At 43.7% G+C, this 22187-nt stretch overlaps 1 protein-coding gene across 8 annotated transcripts in view; it reads right to left on the reverse strand.

Annotated features, from left to right (window-relative positions):
* Positions 1-22187, reverse strand: part of nos1apa (nitric oxide synthase 1 (neuronal) adaptor protein a) — a 461766-nt gene that overhangs the window by 86938 nt on the left and 352641 nt on the right. For all 8 annotated transcript variants that reach the window (XM_073063531.1, XM_073063530.1, XM_073063529.1 and 5 more), the window contains 2 exons: positions 20717-20858; positions 14676-14833 (listed from right to left, as the gene is read on the reverse strand). In XM_073063531.1, coding sequence (XP_072919632.1) covers positions 14676-14833; positions 20717-20858 — 300 coding nt within the window. The remainder of the gene's footprint in view (positions 1-14675; positions 14834-20716; positions 20859-22187) is intronic.

Genomic DNA, 22187 nt, shown 5'->3' on the forward strand with positions numbered 1-22187 from the left:
TGAGGATGGGGGGTGGGAGATGGACTTTCCTCAGCCTTCACAGGAAGTAGAGACGATGCTGGGCTTTCTTTGCTATGGAGCTGGTGTTGAGGGACCAGGTGAGATTTTCCGCCAGGTGAACCCTAAGAAATTTGGTGCTCTTAACGATCTGTACCGAGGAGCCGTCGATGTTCAGCGGAGAGTGGTTGCTCCGCGTCCTCCTGAAGTCAACAACCATCTCTTTTGTTTTGTTCACATTCAGAGACATGTTGTTGGTTCTGCACCAGTCCATTAGCCACTGCACCTCCTCTCTGTATGCTGACTCGTCGTTCTTACTACCCCTCAACCATCAGGCTCTTGAACAAAAGGGGATTACAGATAATCCCCGAGTTATGAATGTCCGACTTATGAACAACTCGTACTTACAAACCGAGGAAGGAGAATGCCATCCGCCATTTTAAGTCAGATCGCGACGCCCTCCGCCATTTTAAGTCATTGCTGTTGACACTGTGTTGTGTGTGTAACTTTGTATTTGGCTTAAAATTTTCCTAGCAAGATTCACCCTGACCCCACCCCCCCACAACTTTTCTGGTCGGCTTGTGGCGCAGCGAGATCAGCGCTGGGCTCGAGAACGGAGGTTCCCGAGTTCGATCCAGTAACAGATCGCTCCCGTGCTGGGTTGATGTCGAGCTCGCAACGCAACCTAGTAAAAAAAAAACTACCACCTCCAGTATAAAGTCCCACATGATATATTGTGGAGGATCAAATATCCAAACCCAACACAGCCCCCACTTGTCCCATTCAACCTGTCTCAGTGCGGTGGTCATTAGGACCCAGCAGAGCTTGGGAGCCGGCGGGGGTTGGGGCCCGCCACCCGCAGTGTTTCTGTTCCATTGATGGGAAGCGATCACAATTGAAAATAAAGTGGAAATAATAAAGCGTTTGGAAAGAGGTGAACCGTCATCGGTCATTGGAAAAGCCTTAGGCTACAGTCGGTCAACGATCAGAACAATTTTAAAGGTTAAGGGATAAAGTGAGAATACTGGGGCATGTGAAAGGCCCTGCCCCGATGAAAGCTACAATTATTACTAAGCAATGCAGTGGTTTAATTATGGGAATACATATGTTTCTTAAGTGTATTATATGCAAAATATATACTATATACTAAGACAAACGTTTGACTAACTGACGCTAAATAATACCGGATGTACTAGTTCCGACTTACGTACAAATCCGACTTAAAGACGGACTCAGGAATGGAACGTATTCCTAACCCGGGGACTGCCTGTACTACACTTGACTTCACTTGCTCCATCACTGAAAAATTCCCACAACCAATGAACTCACCTTCAAGGCCTCTTCATCTCATGTTATCATTATTTATTGCTTTTTATTTAATTTGCATGTGCTGTACACTCTGGCTGATCTTTCACTGATCCTATTATAGTTTGCTGAGTATGCCCACAAAAAATTAATCTCAGTATTGTATATGGTGACTTATGTATATATCAATATCGAAGTATATGTACTTTGACAATATAATTTACTTTGAACTTTGAAAGTAAGGAACTGAACGTGAGGCTTCAGTCACCTTTGATATCACTCCTGTTGAAAGTGACAACATGACTGAAGGCTCTAATAAGGTAGCATTTCTGATCTGGAGACACACTTTGATGTATCAGGAGCTGCTAAAAAATGTAAGACCTACAGAACAAGCCAAGCATTGTCCAGCAGCGACTTGATGTTCTGGGTGCCACCACCCCCCACCCCTGAATCAACCTTGACTGAAGACAGGAGGAAATTGAAAAGAGTGTGAAAGCTGTGATGTGACTCTCATATGTACAGACACCCACACCCTCACCACCCCACGTCCAAGCATGTGCATGAACACACACACACACACTCACACTCCCAAATGCACAAAAATGAAGCATGCAAGCTTATGTACGCTCGCACACACTTGAAGAAATCCTGCAGGAAATCAACACTATTCAATGAGATGCTGATGCATATAACTTAAATTGTTAATTCGTGAATAACAGACAGTCCTATGTGATGGCAACTGACTAAAGGAAAAAAAAATCACAAGAACTTTAACCTAAATGGGTTAAGCATTTTGTTATTTAAGTTTCCTCTCTCAGTAGCAGCTGTGCAAATTCAGAGGGTTAGCATTCAGTTAGGCATTCTCTCTTAGCTCTTTAATAAAATACTTAGCTGGGGCTCCCACAGTGGCTTTTAGAGTTTATTGAGTGGCTGAGTGATCATAAGAAACAGGTAATTAGTTTATTTTAGCCTGTACAGTAATAAAGGCCATCATCACACGGTTCATGCCAATACCAGTGATCCTCTCGGCGGGTTTCACTATAGTGTATTCCAGTCCGATGCCTTGCAGTTTCTGTCCCACACACTGATGCAGCCAGACAAGACATTCTTGATGGCGCTCCTGTAGGATGCCGTCAGAATGGAGGCAGGGAGCCTTGCACACTTCAATCTCATCAGAAACTGTAGATGCTGCTGTGCCTTCTTGACTAATGAGGAGGTGTTGTAGGTCCAGGTTAGATTGTCCAATATGTGCACACCGAGGAACGCAGTGCTCTTCACTCTCTCCACGGCAGGGCCATTGATGTGAAATGGAGAGTGGCCATCCTGTGCCTTCCTGAAGTCCATAATACTCTATTTTGACTTGTCCATGTTGAGAGTCAGGTTAATGTTCTCAGACCATTTGACAAACCTCCCTGCCTCCTCTCTGTATGCCAGCTCATCATTGTTGCTGATGAGGCCAACCATTGCAGTATCGTCAAGATGATGCGGTTTGAGCTGGATCTGGCAGTGCAGTTGTGTGCCAGCAGTGTGAACAGACACAAGTATCCTTGTTTTCTTGGTGTTGAGGGCCAGGTGCATGACAGACGCTATGGCATCTGTCATAGAGCAGTTCTGTCAGTAAGCATATCAGTGAGTGTCCTGTGTGCAGGAATGGAGTTGCTCAAATGGGCCATTACCTGTGCTCAAAGTATTTCATGATTATTGGCATCAGTTATTTAGTCCTGAAGCTGGAGACTTCTTTGTTACAGGGATAATGGTAGCTGATTTGGGTACAGCATCTTCGCTAAGTGAAGTGTGAAGATGTCAGTGAGCTGATGTGCATGCTCCTGGAGTACTCAGCCTGGGATGTTACCTGGGCCGGCAACCTTATGGGGCTTGACTCTCCGCAGAATCCTTTTCACATTAACTGCTATCACAGATCAAGGATCAGTGTTTTTTTGTAACATTAATGATTCGAATGAAAATGTAAGTGGTCTGATTGGTAAGTTTGCAGAAAACAAAAACATTGATGGAATTATGGACAGTGAGGAAGGTTGTCAAAAGATACAGCGGGATACACAGGTAGATTAGTTTTAAATATGGACATGGCATTCGTGGCAAACAGAGTTTAATCAGTTTTATATTACAAAAGTATTCTGTAAATAGCTGGACCCAGATAGGTATTGATACATAGAGGGACCTTGGGGTGCACATACATAGCACCCTAGAAATAGCAGAATAACAGAAGAGAATAGGGAAATAAAGAAGGTGAACTGCACACTTGCCCCCATCATCCAGGGCACTGAGTATAAAAGTTGGGAATCCATGTGGCAGCATTATAAATTTTGGTTTGGCCACGTGTGGAGTTCTGGTCATTGCACTATAGGAAGGATGTGGGGCTTTGCAGAGAATGAAGAAGGGGTTTACCAGCATGTTGTCTGGATTAGAGAGTATTAGCTATATTGAGAGGTTGAATAAATTTGGATTGCTTTCTCTAGGACGTCAGAGGTTGTGCTATGACCTAATTTAAGCATATAACATTACGAATGGCAGAGAAAGGACAGATATTCAGGACCTTTTTCCCCCTAGGGTGTAAATGTCAAGGTTTAATGTGAGAGGAAGAAAGTTCAAAGAAGTGTGTGAGGCAACTTTTTCATACGCGGAGAATGATGTGATAGCAATGCTTAAGATGCATTTACACAGGTGCATATAAAAGAACGGGGTAGAAAGATGTGGTCCGTGTGCATGCAGATAAGGTAGTTTAATTTGGCATCATGGTCAGCACAGACATGCTGGGCTGAATAGCCTGTCCTGTGCTGTATCATACATGTTATACAGATGACATCCCTGCAGCACAACTGTGGAGAATATGGGAGGAAAATTTATGATCACATTCCGAGGGTCTTTGAAGACATGAGCCATCCCAAATTGCAGCAAGCGAAAACAGAAAATGCTGGAAAAGTCAGCAGGTTAAGTCAGGCAGCAACTGTGGAAATGGTTTGTGTCTGCAGCCTTTCGCCCGAGACTTGCTGTCCATCTGGAACTTGATCCAGATTTTTTGCTTTTTTTTCAGATTTCCAGCATCTGCAGTCTTTGTGATTTGCAAACTAGCACCTGACTGCATATTTGGCTTTGTGACAAGTGGTAACTGATCCATGGTAAATCAAACTAATGATCCTTCTTAAACCAAAGAGTACAATTTCAGTCAGACGATCAGGCTCAGTGCTTGCATTAATACAGCATGTAAAACATTGATCCATTGTTTGCAAAGGTGTAAACTATCACAGATGAGGCAACAGGTTTACATTATCAGTGTACCTATTGGAGTAATCTCTTTCCCAGGCCAAATATACCACATGTCTATATGCGCCTGTGAGTTTGGCAATTCAGAGACTGTGAAAATGCAGTAGCAGATTTCTTACTTCAGTAAGTTAGCAGATTTTTCAGCATACAGATTCAAAGCTTGTACTGAGCAATAATGTCTGTGATCCATTCTCATTCCTAGACCACTGTCCCACTTTCTCAACCCAGAGGTACCTGGGTGACTGTCAGGAGAGGGAAGGGGAAAAAGCAGCGAGTGCAGAGTATCCCTGTGCCATTCCACCTCAATAAGTATGCCACTTTGGATACCGTTGGGTGACAACCTACCAGGGAGAAACCACAGTGAGAAGGACTCTGGCACTGCGGCTGGCTCTGTGGCTCAGAAGAAAGGGAGGCACAAGAGGAGTAAGGTACTGATAGGGGATTCCATAGTTAGGGGAATAGACAGGAGATTCTGTGAATGTGATAAAACCATCCAGATGGTATTTTGCCTCTGAGGTGCCAGGGTCAGAGATGTCTCAAATCAAGTCCACAGCATTTTAAAGGGCTAGGGTTAGCCAGAAGTTGAACATCCATAAGTCGTGATGTAATGACATATGTAGAAATGGTCCTGAATAAAGAACATAGGGTGCTAGGTAGGAAGCTGAAAAACAGGAACACCAGGTCAGTAATTCTGGATTGTTGCCTGTACCATGCACCGTGAAGGTAAGAATGGGATGGATGACCTGGCAGATGAATGTGTGGCTGAGGAATTGATGTAGGGTGTATGGCTTCTTTTAAATCATTGATATTTCTTCTGGGAAAGGAGTGACCTGTACAAATAGAATGGGTTATATCTGAACCAAGGGGGCTCTAATATCCTTGTGGGCAGATTTGCTAGAGCTGTTGGGGAGGCTTTAAACTAACTTGGCAGGGGAATGGGAACTGGAATGATAGGGCTGAGAATGGGGCAGTGGTATATACGTAGATACAGTGTGCAGTGACACTATGAGGAAAGACTGGCAGATGATAGGTCAAAATTGTAGTCAGTGGGATAAGTTGAAGTGTAACACGAGGGCAAAATTGAAAAGAGTGTTGAATACAGGACTGAAGGTGTTATATTTGAATGCATGCAGTATAAGGAAGAAGGTAGATGATCTTGCAGTGCAATTACAGATAGGCAAGTATGACATTGTGGGCATCACTGAGTCATGGCTGAAAGAAGATCATAGTTGAGAGCTTAACATCCAAGGATACACATTGTATCAAAAGGACAGGCGGGTAAGCAAAAGGTGAGGGGTGGCTCTGCTGGTAAAAAATGAAATCAAATCATTTGAAAGAGGTAAAATAGGATCAGAAGATGTACAATCCTTGTGGGTAGAGTTAAGAAATGGCCAGGGTAAAAGAACCTCGATGGGAATTGTTGTATATAGGCTTCCAAATAGTACCCAGGATGTGGGATACAAATTACAATGGGTGAAAGAAAAGTCATGACAAAAGGGAAATGTTACGATAGTCAGGGGGTATTTCAATATGCAGGTAGATTGGGAAAATTGGGCTGGTGCAGGATTCCAAGGGAAGGAATTTGTAGAATGTCTATAAGATGGCTTTTTAGAGCAGCTTCTGCTTGAGCCCACAAGGGAATAGCAATTCTGGATTGAGTGTTGTGTAATGAACCAAACTTGATTAGGGAGCTTAAGGTAAAGGAACCCTTAGGAAGCTGTGATTATAATGTGATAGAATTCACCCTGCAGTTTGAAGGGGAGAAGATAAAGTCAGATGTCCCAATATTATAGTGGAGTAAAGTGAATAACAGGAGCTGGCCAAAATTGACTGTAAGGGGACACTAGCAGGGATGACAGCACAACAACAGTGGGTGGTGTTTCTGGAGACAACTCAGAAGGTGCAGGATACATATATCCCAGAGATGAAGAAGTATTCTAAAAGGACAATGTGGGCATCATGGCTGACAAGGGAAGTCAAAGGCAACATAAAAGCACAGGACAGGGAATATAATACAGCAATCATTTGTGGAAAGTTAGAGGATTGGAAAGATTTAAAAACCACGTTTTTCCAATATATGAAGAGTAAAGGAGAGCTGAGAGAGGTTAGCAGACCACTGGAAATTGATGCTGGAGAGGTAGTAATGGTGGCAAAGAAATGGTGGAGGAACATAGTAATTATTTTGCATCAGTCTCTCTGAGAAAGACACTGGCAGTATCAGAGAAATTCTTAAGCACCAGAGGGCAGAAGTGAGTGTAGTTTCTATTACTAAGGAGAAGATGCTTGGGAAGATGAAAGGTCTGAAAGTAGGTAAATCACCCGGACCAGATGGACTACATTCTGGGGTTCTAAAAGAACTAGCTGAAAATATTATGGAGGCATTGGTAATGATCTTTTAAGAATCATTAGATTCTGGAATGGTTCTGGAGGACTGGAAAATTGCAAATGTCACTCCACACTTCAAGAAAGGAGAGAGGCAGAAGAAAGGAAATTATAGCCCAGTTAGCCTGACTTCAGTGGTTGGGAATATCTTGGAGTCCATTATTAAGGATGAGGTTTCAGGGTACTTGAAGGAACATGAAAAATACCAGGATTTCTTTAAGGGGAAATCTTACCTGACAATTCTGTTGAAATTCTTTGAGGAAATAACAGGCAGGATAGACAAACAACAGTCAATGGATGTTGTTTATCTGGATTTTCAGGAGGCCTTTGTCAAGGTGCCTCATATGAGGTTTCATAAGAGACTATGGTATTACGGGAAAGGTACTACAATGGATAGAAGATTGGCTGACTAGCTGTAGGCAAAGAGTGGGAAGACAGGACACCTTTTCTGATTGGCTTGCCGTGACTAGTGGTGTTCCACAGGGAACGGTGTCAGAACTGCTTCTTTTCACATTATGTGTAAATGGTTTGGATGACAGAATTGAAGGCTTTACGGCCAAGTTTGTGGATGATATGAAGATAGGGGGAGGGGCAAGTAGAGTTGAGGAAGCAGGGTGTCTGCAGAAGGACTTAGATTGGGAGAATAGGCAAAGAAGTAGCAGATGGAATATAATGGTCATGGTCTTTGAGAGAAAGAATAAAGGAGTACACAATTTTATAAACAGGGAGCAAATTCAAAAATCAGAGGTGCAAAGGGACTTGGGAGTCCATGTGCAGGATTACCTCAATGTTAACTTGCAGGTTGGGTCAGTGATAAGAAAGGCAAATGTAGCGTTAACTCTGTTTTGAGACACTAGAATATAAGAGCAAGGATGTAATGCTGAGACCTTACAAGGCATTGATCAGACCGCACTTGAGGTATTGTGAGCCTTTTATTTGAGAAAAAATGTGCTGTAATTGAAGAGGGTCCAGACGAGGCTCACGCTAATGATTCCAGGAATGAAAGTGTTGACACGTGAGGAGTGTTTGATAGATCTGGACCTATTCTCACTGAAACTGAGGAAAATGAGGGTGGGGGGGAGGGTTGCAGATCTCATTGAAACGTTTCAAATATTGAAAGGTCTGGATAGAGTAGATGTAGGGAGTATCTTTCCTATAGTCGGTGAGTCCAGGACCAGAGGGCACAGCCTTGGACTAAAGGATCATTCTTAAAACAGAAATTTGGAGAAATTTCTTGAGCCAGAGGGTAGTGAATCTGTGAAATTCTTTGCCACAGAAGGCTGTGGGGACCAGGTAATTGAGTATATTTAATGCGGATGTTAATAGGTCTTCAATAGTGAGGGTATCAAAGGTTATGGGGAGAAGGCAGGAGAATGGGATTGAGAGGGATAATAATAATAATTCAGGCATGATGAAGAAGACTTGATGGGCCAAATGGCCTAATCCTGCTCTTACGTCTTTTGGTTTTATGAACAATCTGAGGCATCGACTTGTACTTTCTGAATCGAAAAGCGAATGTTAAAAGTTTGGAATTTGGAAGGAAGTAGTTCTGTTACGAGATGCTCTGTTACAAGGTTACTGCTTTTACTCTAGGGTACAGGTCACCAGCAGGTCAAATGTCCGAAGCTACAGTCACCTGGGGAAATGCGAAGACCGCCCATTGTCAGGAGGACTGTGATTAACCCCAATCCCATGGATTCTAGTTTGATGCTGAAGGTGGAGTTCACCTGGGGTGAGAACTTGAGGCAGGTGAAGGCTTTTGTGGAGTTGGGGGCAGTGGGTAAGTTTCCGGATTTAGAAACTGTCTGTCAGTTTGACATGCCACTGTGAGAGTTGAGCCAGTCCTTGCTCACAACTGCTTTGGCCAGCTGACCACTAGGTTCCAGACAGATCCAGGAAAAAATTGTGGTTTTGCAGATGAGCATAGGGGATCATGTGGAAGACATTAATTCTACATCATTGACTCTCCACTCATACCCCTGATCCTTGAGTACCCTCGACTGTCCCGGCATAACCCATCCAGGGACTGGAGAGAGAGCCACTGCTTGGTCCAGTCATTGTAGGAGGCTTCGTTTACGGCGTGGTGTTCCAACACCCAGACTCTCTAGTGACCAATGACCTAAAAGGGAGCAGGATTCAGTAGGGAACCTGAGACCTAGTCCGGTCCTCAAGAGCAAACAAGCTGGTTCTGGTCAAGGGGACAGCACGAGTCTCGAAACAGTCTAGTCAGAATCACACAGGAACTAGAGAGAGGGTATTTCTAGGTCAGGAGATGACCAAAGAGATGCCTGAGCAGTCTGGGAGACGTGCCACTAAGCTGAAGGGAACCAGCTGCCAGGTCTCAAGGAAGGGAAAGACTCCTTTATGCTGATCCTTGAAGCCTATTCCCAGGGATGCAAGAACCCTCTGGAATACCTCACTGCCATTGCCTGTGGATACAGACGGGGAGTTGGACTCTGATTAGGCCATTGTTTCCACAGATGAACTTTGAGAGTTCAGAGAGAGGACTCTGAAGCCCGTCGAATCATCCCTGTCACCAAAGAAGTCTTCGGAGTTGTCCTCAAAAGAAGGTCCGGAGGAGATAGCACCACCCAAACTGGTCAAAATCCCCTCTGTTTACAAGGGCTTAGAAGAGGTCTTTAGCAAGAGAAAGGCCTCAGCTCTTCCACTGCACTGACCATACAGCTGTGCCATAAACCTGCTGCCCGGTACCTGTCCTCCACGGGGAACGTGCTCTGAGGCCCGGAGTGAAGCGCCATGGAGGAGGATATAAAAGAAGCTCTTGCCGCAGACTTCATTTGGCCCTCCACCTCACCTGCAGTTTTCTTCTTTGTACAAAAGAAAGATGGGAGCCTGTGGCCATGCATTGATTACAGGGCATTAAACTGCATAACAACCAAGAATCACTAGCTCCTTCCTCTTGTCAGTACGACTTTCAAGATGCTCCAGCGGGGCAAGGGTATTCACAAAATTAGACCTCTGTTGTGCCTACAATCTGTCTGTATCAGGGAGGGCAATGAGTGGAAGACAGCATTCAATACACCGACAGGCCACTTGCGAATGCCCCAGCCATTTTCCAAGTCCTTATAAATGACATGCTCCAAGATACTCTCCATAGGTATGCCTTTGTCTACGATGATATCCTATTCCTCTCATGGAGGAGCATGTTACTCACATCAGGGGCATTTTAAAGAGGCTAATAGACCATGGGCTTTATGTCAAGTTGGAGAAGTCTGAGTTCATGTAACGACTATTTTATTTGTGGGTTCATCATCTCTAATGGTAATCTTGAGATGAACTCTAACAAGACCCAGGCAGTCAGAGACTGGCCACCATCAAACAGGCCCAGCGATTCCTGGGGTTTGCTAAGTTCACCAGGAACTTCAGCTTGGTGCAAGCTCTGCTGACGGCCCTAACTCAGAAATCCACAGGCCCTTTTGTCTGGACTACTGAAGCAGACGCTGCTTTTGCAGAGCTGAAAGAGAGGTTTACTACACCTCCCACCTTCCTTTCTCCTAACTCTGACCTTCCCTTCATTGTGGAGGTGGACACCTCAGACATTCAAGTAGGTGCTGCCTTGTCTCAGTGACCATCTTCAGAAAATAAATTACACCCGGGAGCATTCTTCTCCAGGCGGCTCTCCCTGGCAGAGAGGGACTATGACATCAGGAATCCGGAGCTTCTTGTGGTTAAGTTAGCTTTGAAGGAATGGCATCATTGGCTGGAGGGGGCCAAGAACCCTTTTATCGCTTGGACTGACTGTAAGGGTCTGGCCTACATTCAGGAAGCCAAGAGGCTGAATTCCAGGCAGGCCAGGTGGTCTTTGTTTTTTGACCAGTTTAATTTCATCCTGACCTATGAACTGGGATCTAGGTTTGACAAACCGGAATGAGAGGAGCAGCCTACCATTATTTTGCCCCAAGCCAGGGTGGTAGCACAAATTCATTGGGGAATCGCTGCTCTTGTTCACAAGGCCCAAGCGCAAGGGGAGATTCCTGAGAATGGTCCCCCGGGTCGGCTGTTAGTCCCAAGTTCCATCCAGTTCTCGGTCCTGCAATGGGGACATTCATCAAGAATGACCACACACCCTGGGATTGTCAGGACCCTCAAGTTTATCAAGAGGAGGTATTGGTGGCCCAGGAGAATGAGGTAAGTTCAGCAGTACATGCAGGCATACCAGTCTACGAGTGCCCTGAACAAGAAACCACAGAGCCAACCTCAAGGGCTTCTCCACCCCCCCTACCCATTCTGAAAAAACACAGCTCCTTGTACTTTGTCTCGGGACTCCCACCATCCAAGGGGAAGTTGGTGGTCATGGTGGTCGTCAATTGGTTTTTGAAAGTCTGCAAGTTCATTGCCTTGGAGAAGCTACCTTCCATGGTGGAAACAGCTGAGATTGGCCCGGACCAGGTCTTCAGGGTCCACGGATTCCTAGTGGACATGGTCTCGCATCAAGGTTCACACTCTCGTCACATTTCTGGAAGGCTTTCTGTAAACTGATAGGGGAAACAGCAAGCCTATCTTCTGGGTTTCACCCGCAATCCAATGGCCAGATGGAGACCTACCAAGACTAGACGTACCCTGAGATGCCTGACCTCAAAATGACCTAATGAGTGGTGCGACCATTTGATGTGGGCAGGGTTCGCTCACAACACCTTACAGCAGTCAGCACATGGGACGTAACCATTCGAGTGCCAGTTTGGTTACCCTCCACCTCTCTTTCCGGAACAGGAAGCCAATGTTGAGGTCCCTGTGGCCGAAGAGCTCATCCAACGCTGCAAGGAGAAATAGATGAGGGCAAGAGAGATTTTGCTGGCTTCTACCCAGAGAGCGGAGACCAGGGCAAACTGAAGAAGTCTGGGACCTGTGTTACAGCCTGGGCATCACGTCTGGCTGGCCACTCACGATTTGCCTCTCTGAGTGGAATCTTGAAGGTTGGCGCCCAAGTTCATTGGTTCCTTTAAGATCCTGAAGAAGGTAAGCCTGATGGCTTACAACTTGCAGCTCCCCAAGACCCTAAAGACCAACAACATCTTCCACATCTCTAAATTAAAACTTGTTTGCACCAGCCCCAATGCCTCACCACAAATGGCCCAGTTGCCACCTAGGTTTATCAATAAAAACAGGTCTTCATGATGAAAAGTCTTTTGGGCTCAAGCACTGTTCGAGATTTTCGGCAATTCCTCGTGGACCGGGAAGGATTTGAACTGGAGGAAAAGTGCTGGGTGCCAGAAAAAGATATTCTGGACCTGACTCACATCCACGATTACCATCACCACCTCTTTGAGTAATCAGGGGCATCAGGAGTCAGATGTAGGGAGGGGGTCCTGTTATGAGACACTCTCAACTTCCGAGACTTAAACGCTCTAACTGCCTGAGGTACGGATACCTGACACGGCCTCGTTAAGGGTTTAGGACATTCCTGCTAATTGATAATCATGTTTTGGGTGCCAAGGATTGAGTACTTAAAGAACACATGGACATAGGTTCAGTGCTCAATTGTAAGCCCACCAGGGATTTCGTCCAACATTGGTTTTGTGCTCAGTTTCTCGATCCTGTTTGAGAGCGTGTCATGATCCCAGCCTTGAATACTCCAGCATTTGGGTCTATGTCATCCTTGTCGAGGATTCATCCCAAGTTTCCCCAAAGGGGGTCAATGACTTGGGAGTATCATTTAAAAAAATGGTATTATGATTAGAAATGTTTGATATCTCTGGAGAGGGGTACATGGCATCTGACAAAGCTGAGGTGCTTTAATTATGAAAAGAGACCAGCTGAAATGGAGTTGTTTCCTTTTGGACTGATAATACTGACAGAAGATTTAATTGTGGTGTTTAAGATTAGAAACCAAGATAAAATAGATGTAGGAAGGAAACATTGCCCATCGCTAAGAGGACAGGAGCCTTGGGACTTACACCACCATGCTCAGGGACAGTTATTACCCCTCAGTCATCAGGCTCTTGAAACAAAGGTGATAACTGCACTCCACCTAACTTCACTTGCCCCATCATTGAAATGCTCCCTCAACCTATGGACTCACTTTCAAGGACTCTTCATCTCATGTTCTTGATATTTATTGCTTATTTATTTGTTATTATTCTATTCAGGATTTATTGAGTATGCCTGCAAGAAAACGAGTCTCAGTGTGGTATATGGTGACATATATGTACAGCGATAATAAATTAACTTTGAAATTTGAACAATTATCTGACAGCATAATTTGAAGAAAATGGCAGCATGGTTCAAGGGGCCTTGAAGGAGAAACGTTCTTCAATGCATATGAAGTTTCTGAAGCTTCTTGCCTGAGTGGCGGTAGGTACCTACCATCAGAACATTTAAAATGTACTTGGATTTGCTGTAAACCATAAGGCTAGAGACAGAAGGCTGGTGACATTGGATCAAACTTCACCGTCCCCCCAACCTTTTCGATGCCATAGACACTCAAGGCCAACAACCTTCTCCCTGCACTGTAGATCTCAGTGATTCCATGAAGCCAAAGAGCAGGGAAACGGGGTCAACTTCTAATGGGCATGAGGACTGAATGGCATCTTCCATAATAAATGAAAATCAGACAAAGTAGAACTGAAAATGGGAAAATAATTTCAAACTCTTCAGGAAGTGAGAGTTAACCTCAGTCAGAATTCTGATGATGCATTTGAATCTCCTTCAGCCATAAAGTGAATTGCAACTCTAGCACAGGACCACTCAATAACATTGTTCTTCTGATATGGAGATTCAGCTGTGCACTGCCATTTACATCAATATCAATTACTCTTTTCTTCCCCCAGGACAGTTAGTTAAATACAATTAAAATGTGCCCTCAAAATTGAGAGCTGCACTGTCTGGGATACGGAACATGGACAGCACTTTTCCCCTAACATTCTCTCTCTGCCGTGGTGTGGTGATAGATACCTACGTGCTGGATTTGTTGAAGCTGGCAGCCTTCTCTGCCCCACCAGAGTCATTGATTCTCCAGTATTAGCCATGGGAGTCCAGATTTTCCAATTAGCGTTAATGTATAGCTAATTAGAAATTCAAGGTTAAGTACAGTTTGACCTCATCAGTACAGCAAAGTCTTGATCCACTATCGTACATATGTGTACACACACACACACACACACACACACACACACACACACACACACACACACACACACACACACACACACACACACACACACACACACACACACACACACACACACACACACACACACACAAGATTGGATCCTTGGTGATGACCTTTGTCCTAATCAGACAGTTGTGGCAGATGACAGCACCTCCCATGCAGCCTTTGCAAAGGTACAGGGAAACTCATTTGCCTCTGAAGTTGTGGTAAGCAACTCCTTTGCCCTGACTCTTAGGAGTTTTAAGTTGTTTTGCAATCTAGCAAACAAATATTGACCATGTGGAAGGTGAGCTCAGGCTCCTTCGATAAATACAAGAGTAGCTGTCAAGAGATCTACATTATAACTAAGCATCAGCAGCTCTCAAGATATTGCAAATTAACTTCATTAGATACGCTTGTCATCTTGTCTATGAGAAGAAGAAAACAGACCCCTAGGAAACGGCAGCAAAAGCATTTAAAAAGGGATTATCACCAGGACTGCTCTCCCAAGGGTAATGCGGTTTCTATGGATCCGGGCATCAACACAGCCAGTTCCTGCATGGGAAGTGCTGAGTGTCTGAGAAAGTGTTTTTAAGGTTACCTTTTTGAGCTTATGAAGATCTGGTTCATTTCGTACTGCATCCAAGTCAGTCACGCCTCGGCTGAAGTGAGCCTCTGTACCATCATGTAGAGGGTGATCGACAGCGTCTATATCAGTCTCTTCTGAATCCTCCTTCTCTATGCCAGTCTGATGCAGAGCTGGTGCAGACAGAAGGACAATGTAAAGGATTCATCACTGTTAGATATAGTGGCATTCAGAACAACGGTAGAATTATGTTTGGTGGCAGATGACTATCCAACATGTAGAAATTAAGGAGATCTACCTTTCCCAACCTAGAAAATGTCTCACTTGGCAGACTTGGTAATTATTTCAGGTGTCACTATTGGACAGCTAGAAAGGACCCTGGTATTTGCAAATGAAGGACGTGTATCCGGTTGAAGGATTATCACCAATCTTTGATATGGCTATGGAATGTAGGAAATTAAAATTTTGCTACTGTGAATTCCAAATGGACTTGATGTTCTTTCTCAACCTGGAACAAAAATCAAAGGCAAATCTCTGGATTGCTTTGATTTCCTATAGTGAACAAGACAACCACATCTAAAGGGGAAATTGGCTGCCTTGCTTGATAATAGCATGGAGAACTCTCGACCTATGAACTCCTGGGGGAGTCCTGAGCTGAATGGCTCTCTGGTGATGTCTGTCCCAGATTTTCCCAATATTCTCCAGAGCTCAGATCAACAGAAGGCATCAAGAGCTTTCTACATACTTTTACAAGAATCCTAAACCTTCCTTGCAGCAATGCTTTTGATGGGGACTTCTGTGAACAAACAAGCTGCCCATAATGCCCTTTGGAGCTAGCTGAAGCCCCCAAGCATGCTGTCAAATACAAGAAGTTAAAAATACCATGCCTTACTTTTGAAGCACATGCACAGACCTTGCATCAATCCCTGATACTTTTTGCTACCTACAGTATATTTTCTTGCAACACAGAAGGAAGCCATTTGGCTCACTGAATCAATGTCAGCTCTCAAAACAAGCCAATTAACTTTATCTCCCTCTTGTCCTTGTAACCAATTCCTCCCCCCCCCCCCAGATTCTACTGCCGACATATAGTTGTGGCAAGTTACAGAAGAGAATTAATTTACTGACCAGCTCATTGTAGGGATATGGGAGAAAACCAGAACACCTGTAGGAAGCCTATGCTTTTTAATGTTGTCCATTACTCTGGACATTGTAGAACCCATGGCCTCCATTTCCAAGCAATTTAAAAGCATCAGTACTTTGGGAAATTGAAGCTAGAATCACGCCTGGCTCTATCCCGCTGATTTGCTAAAGGGTTTTGAGGGCCATTAACTACAGCTACTCGCCTGTGGGTCTGTTTTTCAAACTTCCCAATTGATGAAGCAACTTGATCTCTGCTACTCCACCACTCTGTTCTTCTAATGAGCAGAGCAACCCTATCAGATCTCCTACCCCAACCAATAGAATGAATGGCCCTCCTCTACATTAATAGCAGCCAACCCTACAAATCAATGGTGCCTCCTTCTTTCCATGTAGTATGACAATGGTCTGTGTGAACAGAGGAACTGCATCACTATAATACTATTCAGATGTTTGGTATTAATAGTAATGGTTCAGTGTTCAGCATAGCAAATCAAATAGGATATTTACACTGGCTGGCACCCAACACTCAGTAGAGGACAGGTATTTGTTCAAATGAAGAGACAGATAAGCATCTGAAAAGGTAAGAAATGGAGCATTAATTGCCTGCTCAGGTGTGCAGTCTGTACACAGCCATTTAACATTCTGCCCTTGCTGCAGAAATAACTTCTGTGCTCACAATCTCTTTTGATTCCAGCTGGGTGAACTGTTGCATTAAATAGAATCTTGTAAGATATAAAGCTTAATACCCTTCACAAACATGTTTTTCTACTTGTGGGTGAGTCCAACGGTATGTCACATGACTAACTTCCAAGAGCATAGCTGGATGGCTTTCCTCGAACCCTGCTCCACGTGAAGCAGTGCCAGGCCATGGCAAGAAGCCACTGGTGTACAGTCGTGCTCAAAAATGTTCAGGACCTTTGTTGTGTCTTCAGAGTTACCAGAGTAAAATAGCCCTGAAACAGGCCCTTTGACCCACCTTGTCCATGCCAACCAAATTGTCCGCTTGAGCTAGTCTCATTTCTATAAAACCCATATTGCTCTAAACCTTTCCTATCCATGTACCTGCCCTACCACTTCCTCTGCCAGTTCATTCCATATACACACCAATCTCTATGTGAAGAAGCAACTGTTCCCTTTTAATAATTTCCCTTCTCACCTTAAACCTCTAATTTTAGACTTCCCTTGGATTGAGGTTGTTTTGTATGAAGTCTTTCAAGTGTGGCAGCCCTGCTTAATCACATCTACAGAAAGTGGGGAAATCGCAGTAAAATAACCAGAAACGAGCAGCTCCCATAGTCTGCTCCTGACACTTGTCCCTGTAAGGTGGCAATGAAGTGGCTCCTGTTCCACAGACCTATTTGAATCTGCATTTGTGATAAAATTACATCACGGAAACCGGCCTCCAATCCATGAACTCAGTCTACACTTCTCACTGCTTCACTAAAGCAGCCAGCATCAACAAAGACCTCACCCAACTTGGCGATTCTCTCTTCTCTCCTCTCCAGTCAGGTCAAAGATATAAAAGTCTGAAAGCGCGTAATTTAGTAAAGAATAATTAAAAGTCCTAGATGGGATCTATATGAAACTGAATGCCACAAATTTTAACAAATTATATGACCCAATAATAATCCAATCTCAGTTAGAAATTAAGCATTCACCCAAAGTGAGCAAAACTTTGCACCAAAGATTCAGCAAATGCCAGATGTATGCATTAGTGATATAATTAGCAAACTTCAAAGAGCACCAATAAACAATAATATTTTGCTCCAGTGGATCTCTGCAAGAACTAATGAGGTAAATGGACAGCCACAATATGGAGTGACAGCTTTCCCTTGGCACTGACTGCTGCCAATATGCATTCAGCAATGCCAAGCTGGGTATGACTGGAATTCTGAAACTTGGCAGCATAACCAATGATATAGGAAGCTAATTTCTTACGGGTGCAATTGGTGAATCAGTAAGTTGTGCTACTGAGGTTTTGTCCATCAATCAAAGCAGCAGTATTAGTTAAAACCGCTCAGTAAACATTGGTTTAGACATTTGTCTATTCTCTCCTAACCTTTTTTTAGTCTGCTTCATCTGGCATCTTTATGGTCAACTGTACTTCCAGGTATGATTGAACGACCACTGACTGTAAGATGGTTTATGAGCATAGCCAAATGAGAAGGCAGAAGGGAAATAATATGGCTGAGAATCTTGTCATTAAACATGAGCTCAATTAAATTGAAATGTTTGTGTAGTTCTTAAGCTTAATTATTACATCAAACTGAGACACTTCATTCATTGAAAGTAGCGCCACATATAGATAGGGTTGTAAAGTAAGCTTTTGGCACATTGGCCTTCATAAATCAAAGTACTGAATATAAAAGATGGGATGTACGTTAAAGCTTATATGACAATGGTGAGGCCTGATTTGGAGTATTGAGTGCAGTTTTGATCACCTATCTACAGGAAAGATGTAAATAAGGTTGAAAGAGTACAGCAAAAATTTACAGTGATGTTGCTGGGACTGGAGGACATGGGCAATAAGGAAAGATTTATTAGGTTAGGACTTTATTCCTTGAAACATAGAAGATTGAGGGGAGATTTGATAGAAGTAAACAAAATTATGAGAGGTATAGATAGGGTAAATGCAAGCTTTTTCCATTGAGGTTGGGTGGGATTACAACTAGAGGTCATGGGTTAAGGATGAAAGGTGAAAAGTTTAAGGGGAACATGAGGAGAAACTTCTTCACTTATAGGGTCTCGAGAAAGTGGAATGAGCTGCCAGCACAAATGGTGTATTGCAAGCTCGATTTCAATGTTTAAGAGAAGTCTGGTCAGGTACATGGATGGTAGGGGTATGGAGGGCTATAGTCCCAGTGCGGGTCGATGGAAGTAGATAGTTTAAATGGTTTGGCATGGAGTAGAAGGACCGAAGGGCCTGTGTCTGTGCTGTACTTTTCAATAACTCAGTGACTTAATTACAAAACTAGAACCCGTGCATTTACACAGCACTTTTAACACAGAAAATTCCACAAAATGGTTAGGATGTAGCCACTAATTTTGTCAGAAGAAACAATACTTAATGGAAACTCCTGGAGGGGTAAGCAGCAACGGACTTGACTGCTGATGGTAGGGACAGAAAGGGGAGTCTATCACTAGGATGTTCCCTGGCATAGGGGGTTGTAGTAACAAGGAAAGGCTTATGGAGTCTAGGAGGCTGTAGGGTGACTTACAGAGGTGCTGATGACTATGAAGCGTACAGACAGAATAGTGAGTCTTTTTCTCAGGGTAGGGGAACTGAAGGTCATAGACTCAAGGTGAGAGGGAGAAATTTAAACAAGAACGGGGGCAAGATTTTCATACAAAGGGTGATTGCTATATGGAACAAGCTGCAGGGAGGTGATTGGAGCAGATACAATTTCAATGTTTTAAAACATATTTAAACAGGTACTCAGTTAATAAAGATGTAGACGGTTAGAACACAGAGTGGTATAGCACAGGAACAAGCTCTTCAGTCCACAATGTTGTGCTGAACTAACTAAATCAGTAATCAAAAGCCCAAATAAACTAATCTCTTTTACCTAGATGCCTCCATTTCCTATGCATTCACATGTCTCTCTAAAAGTCTCTTGAACACCTCCTTTGTATTTGCCTTCACCACCACCCCAAGCACTGCCACCCTCCGTGTAAAGTACTTGCTCCACACATCTCCTTTAATCTACCCCGCTCACTTTAAATGCACGCCCTCTGGTATCAGACATTACAACCCAGGGAAAAATACACTGCCAGTTGAAGGTATCTATGCTTCTCATAATCTTATAAATCTCTGTCAAATCTCTCCTCAGCCACTGCTGGTCCAAGGAAAATGACCCGTTTTTTCCCAAATTCTTCCTGTTCATGCCCTCTAATGCAGGCAGCATCCTGTTAAGCCTCTCCTGCACCCTCTCCAAAACATCAGCATCCTTCTGATATTGGGCAACTAGCACTGAATGCAGTCTTCCAGATGTGGCCAAACCAGAGTTTTTTAATGCTGCGACATAACTTCCTGACTCTGAACTCAATTGGTTGACTAATAATACAGATTTGTTGAATGCCTTTTTTACTTTCCTAACAACCTGTGTAGCGTTTTTCAGTGAATTATGAACCTGGACCTTAAGATCTCCCTGTTTATCAACACAGTTAAGGGTCTTACCATTAACAGTTTACTGTCTCTTTACTTCTCTGTATTTTTGATCTCCCATGGTGCAACACTTCACATTTAGCCAGGTGAAACTCCATCTGCCATTTCTCTGCCCATATCTGCAATTGATCTACATTTCAAATGAACCCACTGCAGGTGTATGGTATTAGTGTGTATAGGCAGCACATTCAGCATGGACGAGTGGGCTGAAAGAGCTTCTTTTCGTGCTGTATGACCGTAAGACTCTGCTTTTGCGGAGATAAGATTCAACTCAGAGTCTGTGAAACACAAAGGCAAGATCAAGAGTTTCAGCAATGTGGGTGTGAAGTTGCAGTCTGGTGTCATCAGGTCAATCACAGGCAGCATTTTGCAAGGACCTCGGGTGAGGATGGAAGCTGTTCAAGGTTATAATGGTTGCAGACAGCCTAAAACAATGGTCAAGGGGAGCACAGATTCACTGGTGACTCAGGCAGAAGATTTCAGCTCTCCTCCTCTCCGTGGCATTTATAAATTCAGGGAAGTTCAAAACAGTTTAGGGATTAAAATTTAAAAAGAATCACGATCAGCTCAGTAAGTTTCAGACCTTAGGTACATTTTAAAAACCACTGGGTTTTATGTGTTTATAATATATCACACTTGCTAAATCTTTCCTTGCTGTGTAGGGAGACAGACTGCTAACCTTGCCCACACTGGACAGATACCACAGAACGTTACCCCGTGGATGGAGCATACAGTAAATAAGGCATACCTGAAACACTGGTGGATTCAGCACTCTCTTCACTTTCTTGGTCTTCCTCGCGGCGTACATTCTGCTCGGTGTGCAGGAGACTCAGCTTGTGGCACACTTCAAAAGCCTGTCCTATAGTCCGCACAATCCTCATTGCTTGACTCTGGCGCAGGGAGTGGGGAAAAGAAAGACTGTGAATAGATGAATTTCAATAGCGCACTGTAACCGACCCCAATGACAGCTCATCCCCTCCCTGTCCTTAACAAGGTTGCACCACTTTACACAGCTACACGAGCAAGGAGTGTGCAGTACTGAAACAGGCTATTCAGCCCAAGAAATCAACATCTGGAGCCTTCCACAGCACTCTTCATCCAACCCAGTCATAATAAGCAATCTTAGTTTGTCTCCCATTTCTTTACCTTTAAATGACCAATCGTCTTTACTTCAGTTTCTGTACAGTTCCGGGTTCTACCCATGAGGCACATGAACAGAAATAGGCCCCGTGTCCCTGCTCTACAATGCAGCTGAGCTTTCCCACACTAAATCAATGTTCAATGTTTCCCTGAAAATCTACTGCTGTCTGTCTGAGCAGAACTTCAAAGTGTCACTGCCCTCTGAATGGAGAATCTTTTTCTCCATTAGAGCAAGCCCAATGCTACTCAAACTAGTGCTGCTCTCTATAAAACTCTCCTGAGCATCTCGTTTGCACTTGCTGCAATGGGGCCTACACGGCATCAACATCAGTGGCATTTCTAAAACATCGTGTCATTAAGCAAATACACTACTTTTTAGATGTTCCTGCATTGCGATGACTTGCTTCCACTCCTTTTCTCTGGGTTCTGAAGTAGCTGATAAGACCATTAGATGTAGAAGCACAAATTAAGCCATTTGACCCATTGAATTGGCACCATCATTCAATTATGGCTGAGCTTAAAAAATAAATTCTTCTCTCTTCTCCCTGTAACTCTTAAACACTTTACTAATAAAGAATCTATCAATCTCTGTCTTAAATGCACCCAAATTCATGACTTACAAAGCCCTCTGGAAATGAATTCTACGAGTTTATCCCCCTCTGGCTGGAGAAATCTTCCCTCATCTCAGTTTTAAAGAGATGTCCACTTTATTCTGAGGTTGTGCCCTCAGATCCTGAGGCCAATGGGAAATCAGCAGACTCTGCCACAGGTAGGACAAGGAAGTATAGTGGGTGGTTTGTCTTCCCAATAACTCTGGGCTTTAATTCCCAATATCATCCTAAATGACCTTTCCCCATTCGAATGGTCATGGACCAGAGATACCCAAGGAACAGTGGGGATAGTTATACATTTTCAAGGAGGCTTTGAACATGTCCTTGAATTGGTCTTTCAGTCCACTTGGTCATTTACATGATGGAGCTCAGAAATGGAAGCCTATTTTGACACATTCTTAATGCTGTATGTATGATATAGTCCACACAACAGAACCAACAGAATATAATTAAGGCCCCAATACTGGG

Source organism: Hemitrygon akajei, chromosome 12, assembly GCF_048418815.1.
Source record: "Hemitrygon akajei chromosome 12, sHemAka1.3, whole genome shotgun sequence".
NCBI classification, from domain to species: domain Eukaryota; kingdom Metazoa; phylum Chordata; class Chondrichthyes; order Myliobatiformes; family Dasyatidae; genus Hemitrygon; species Hemitrygon akajei.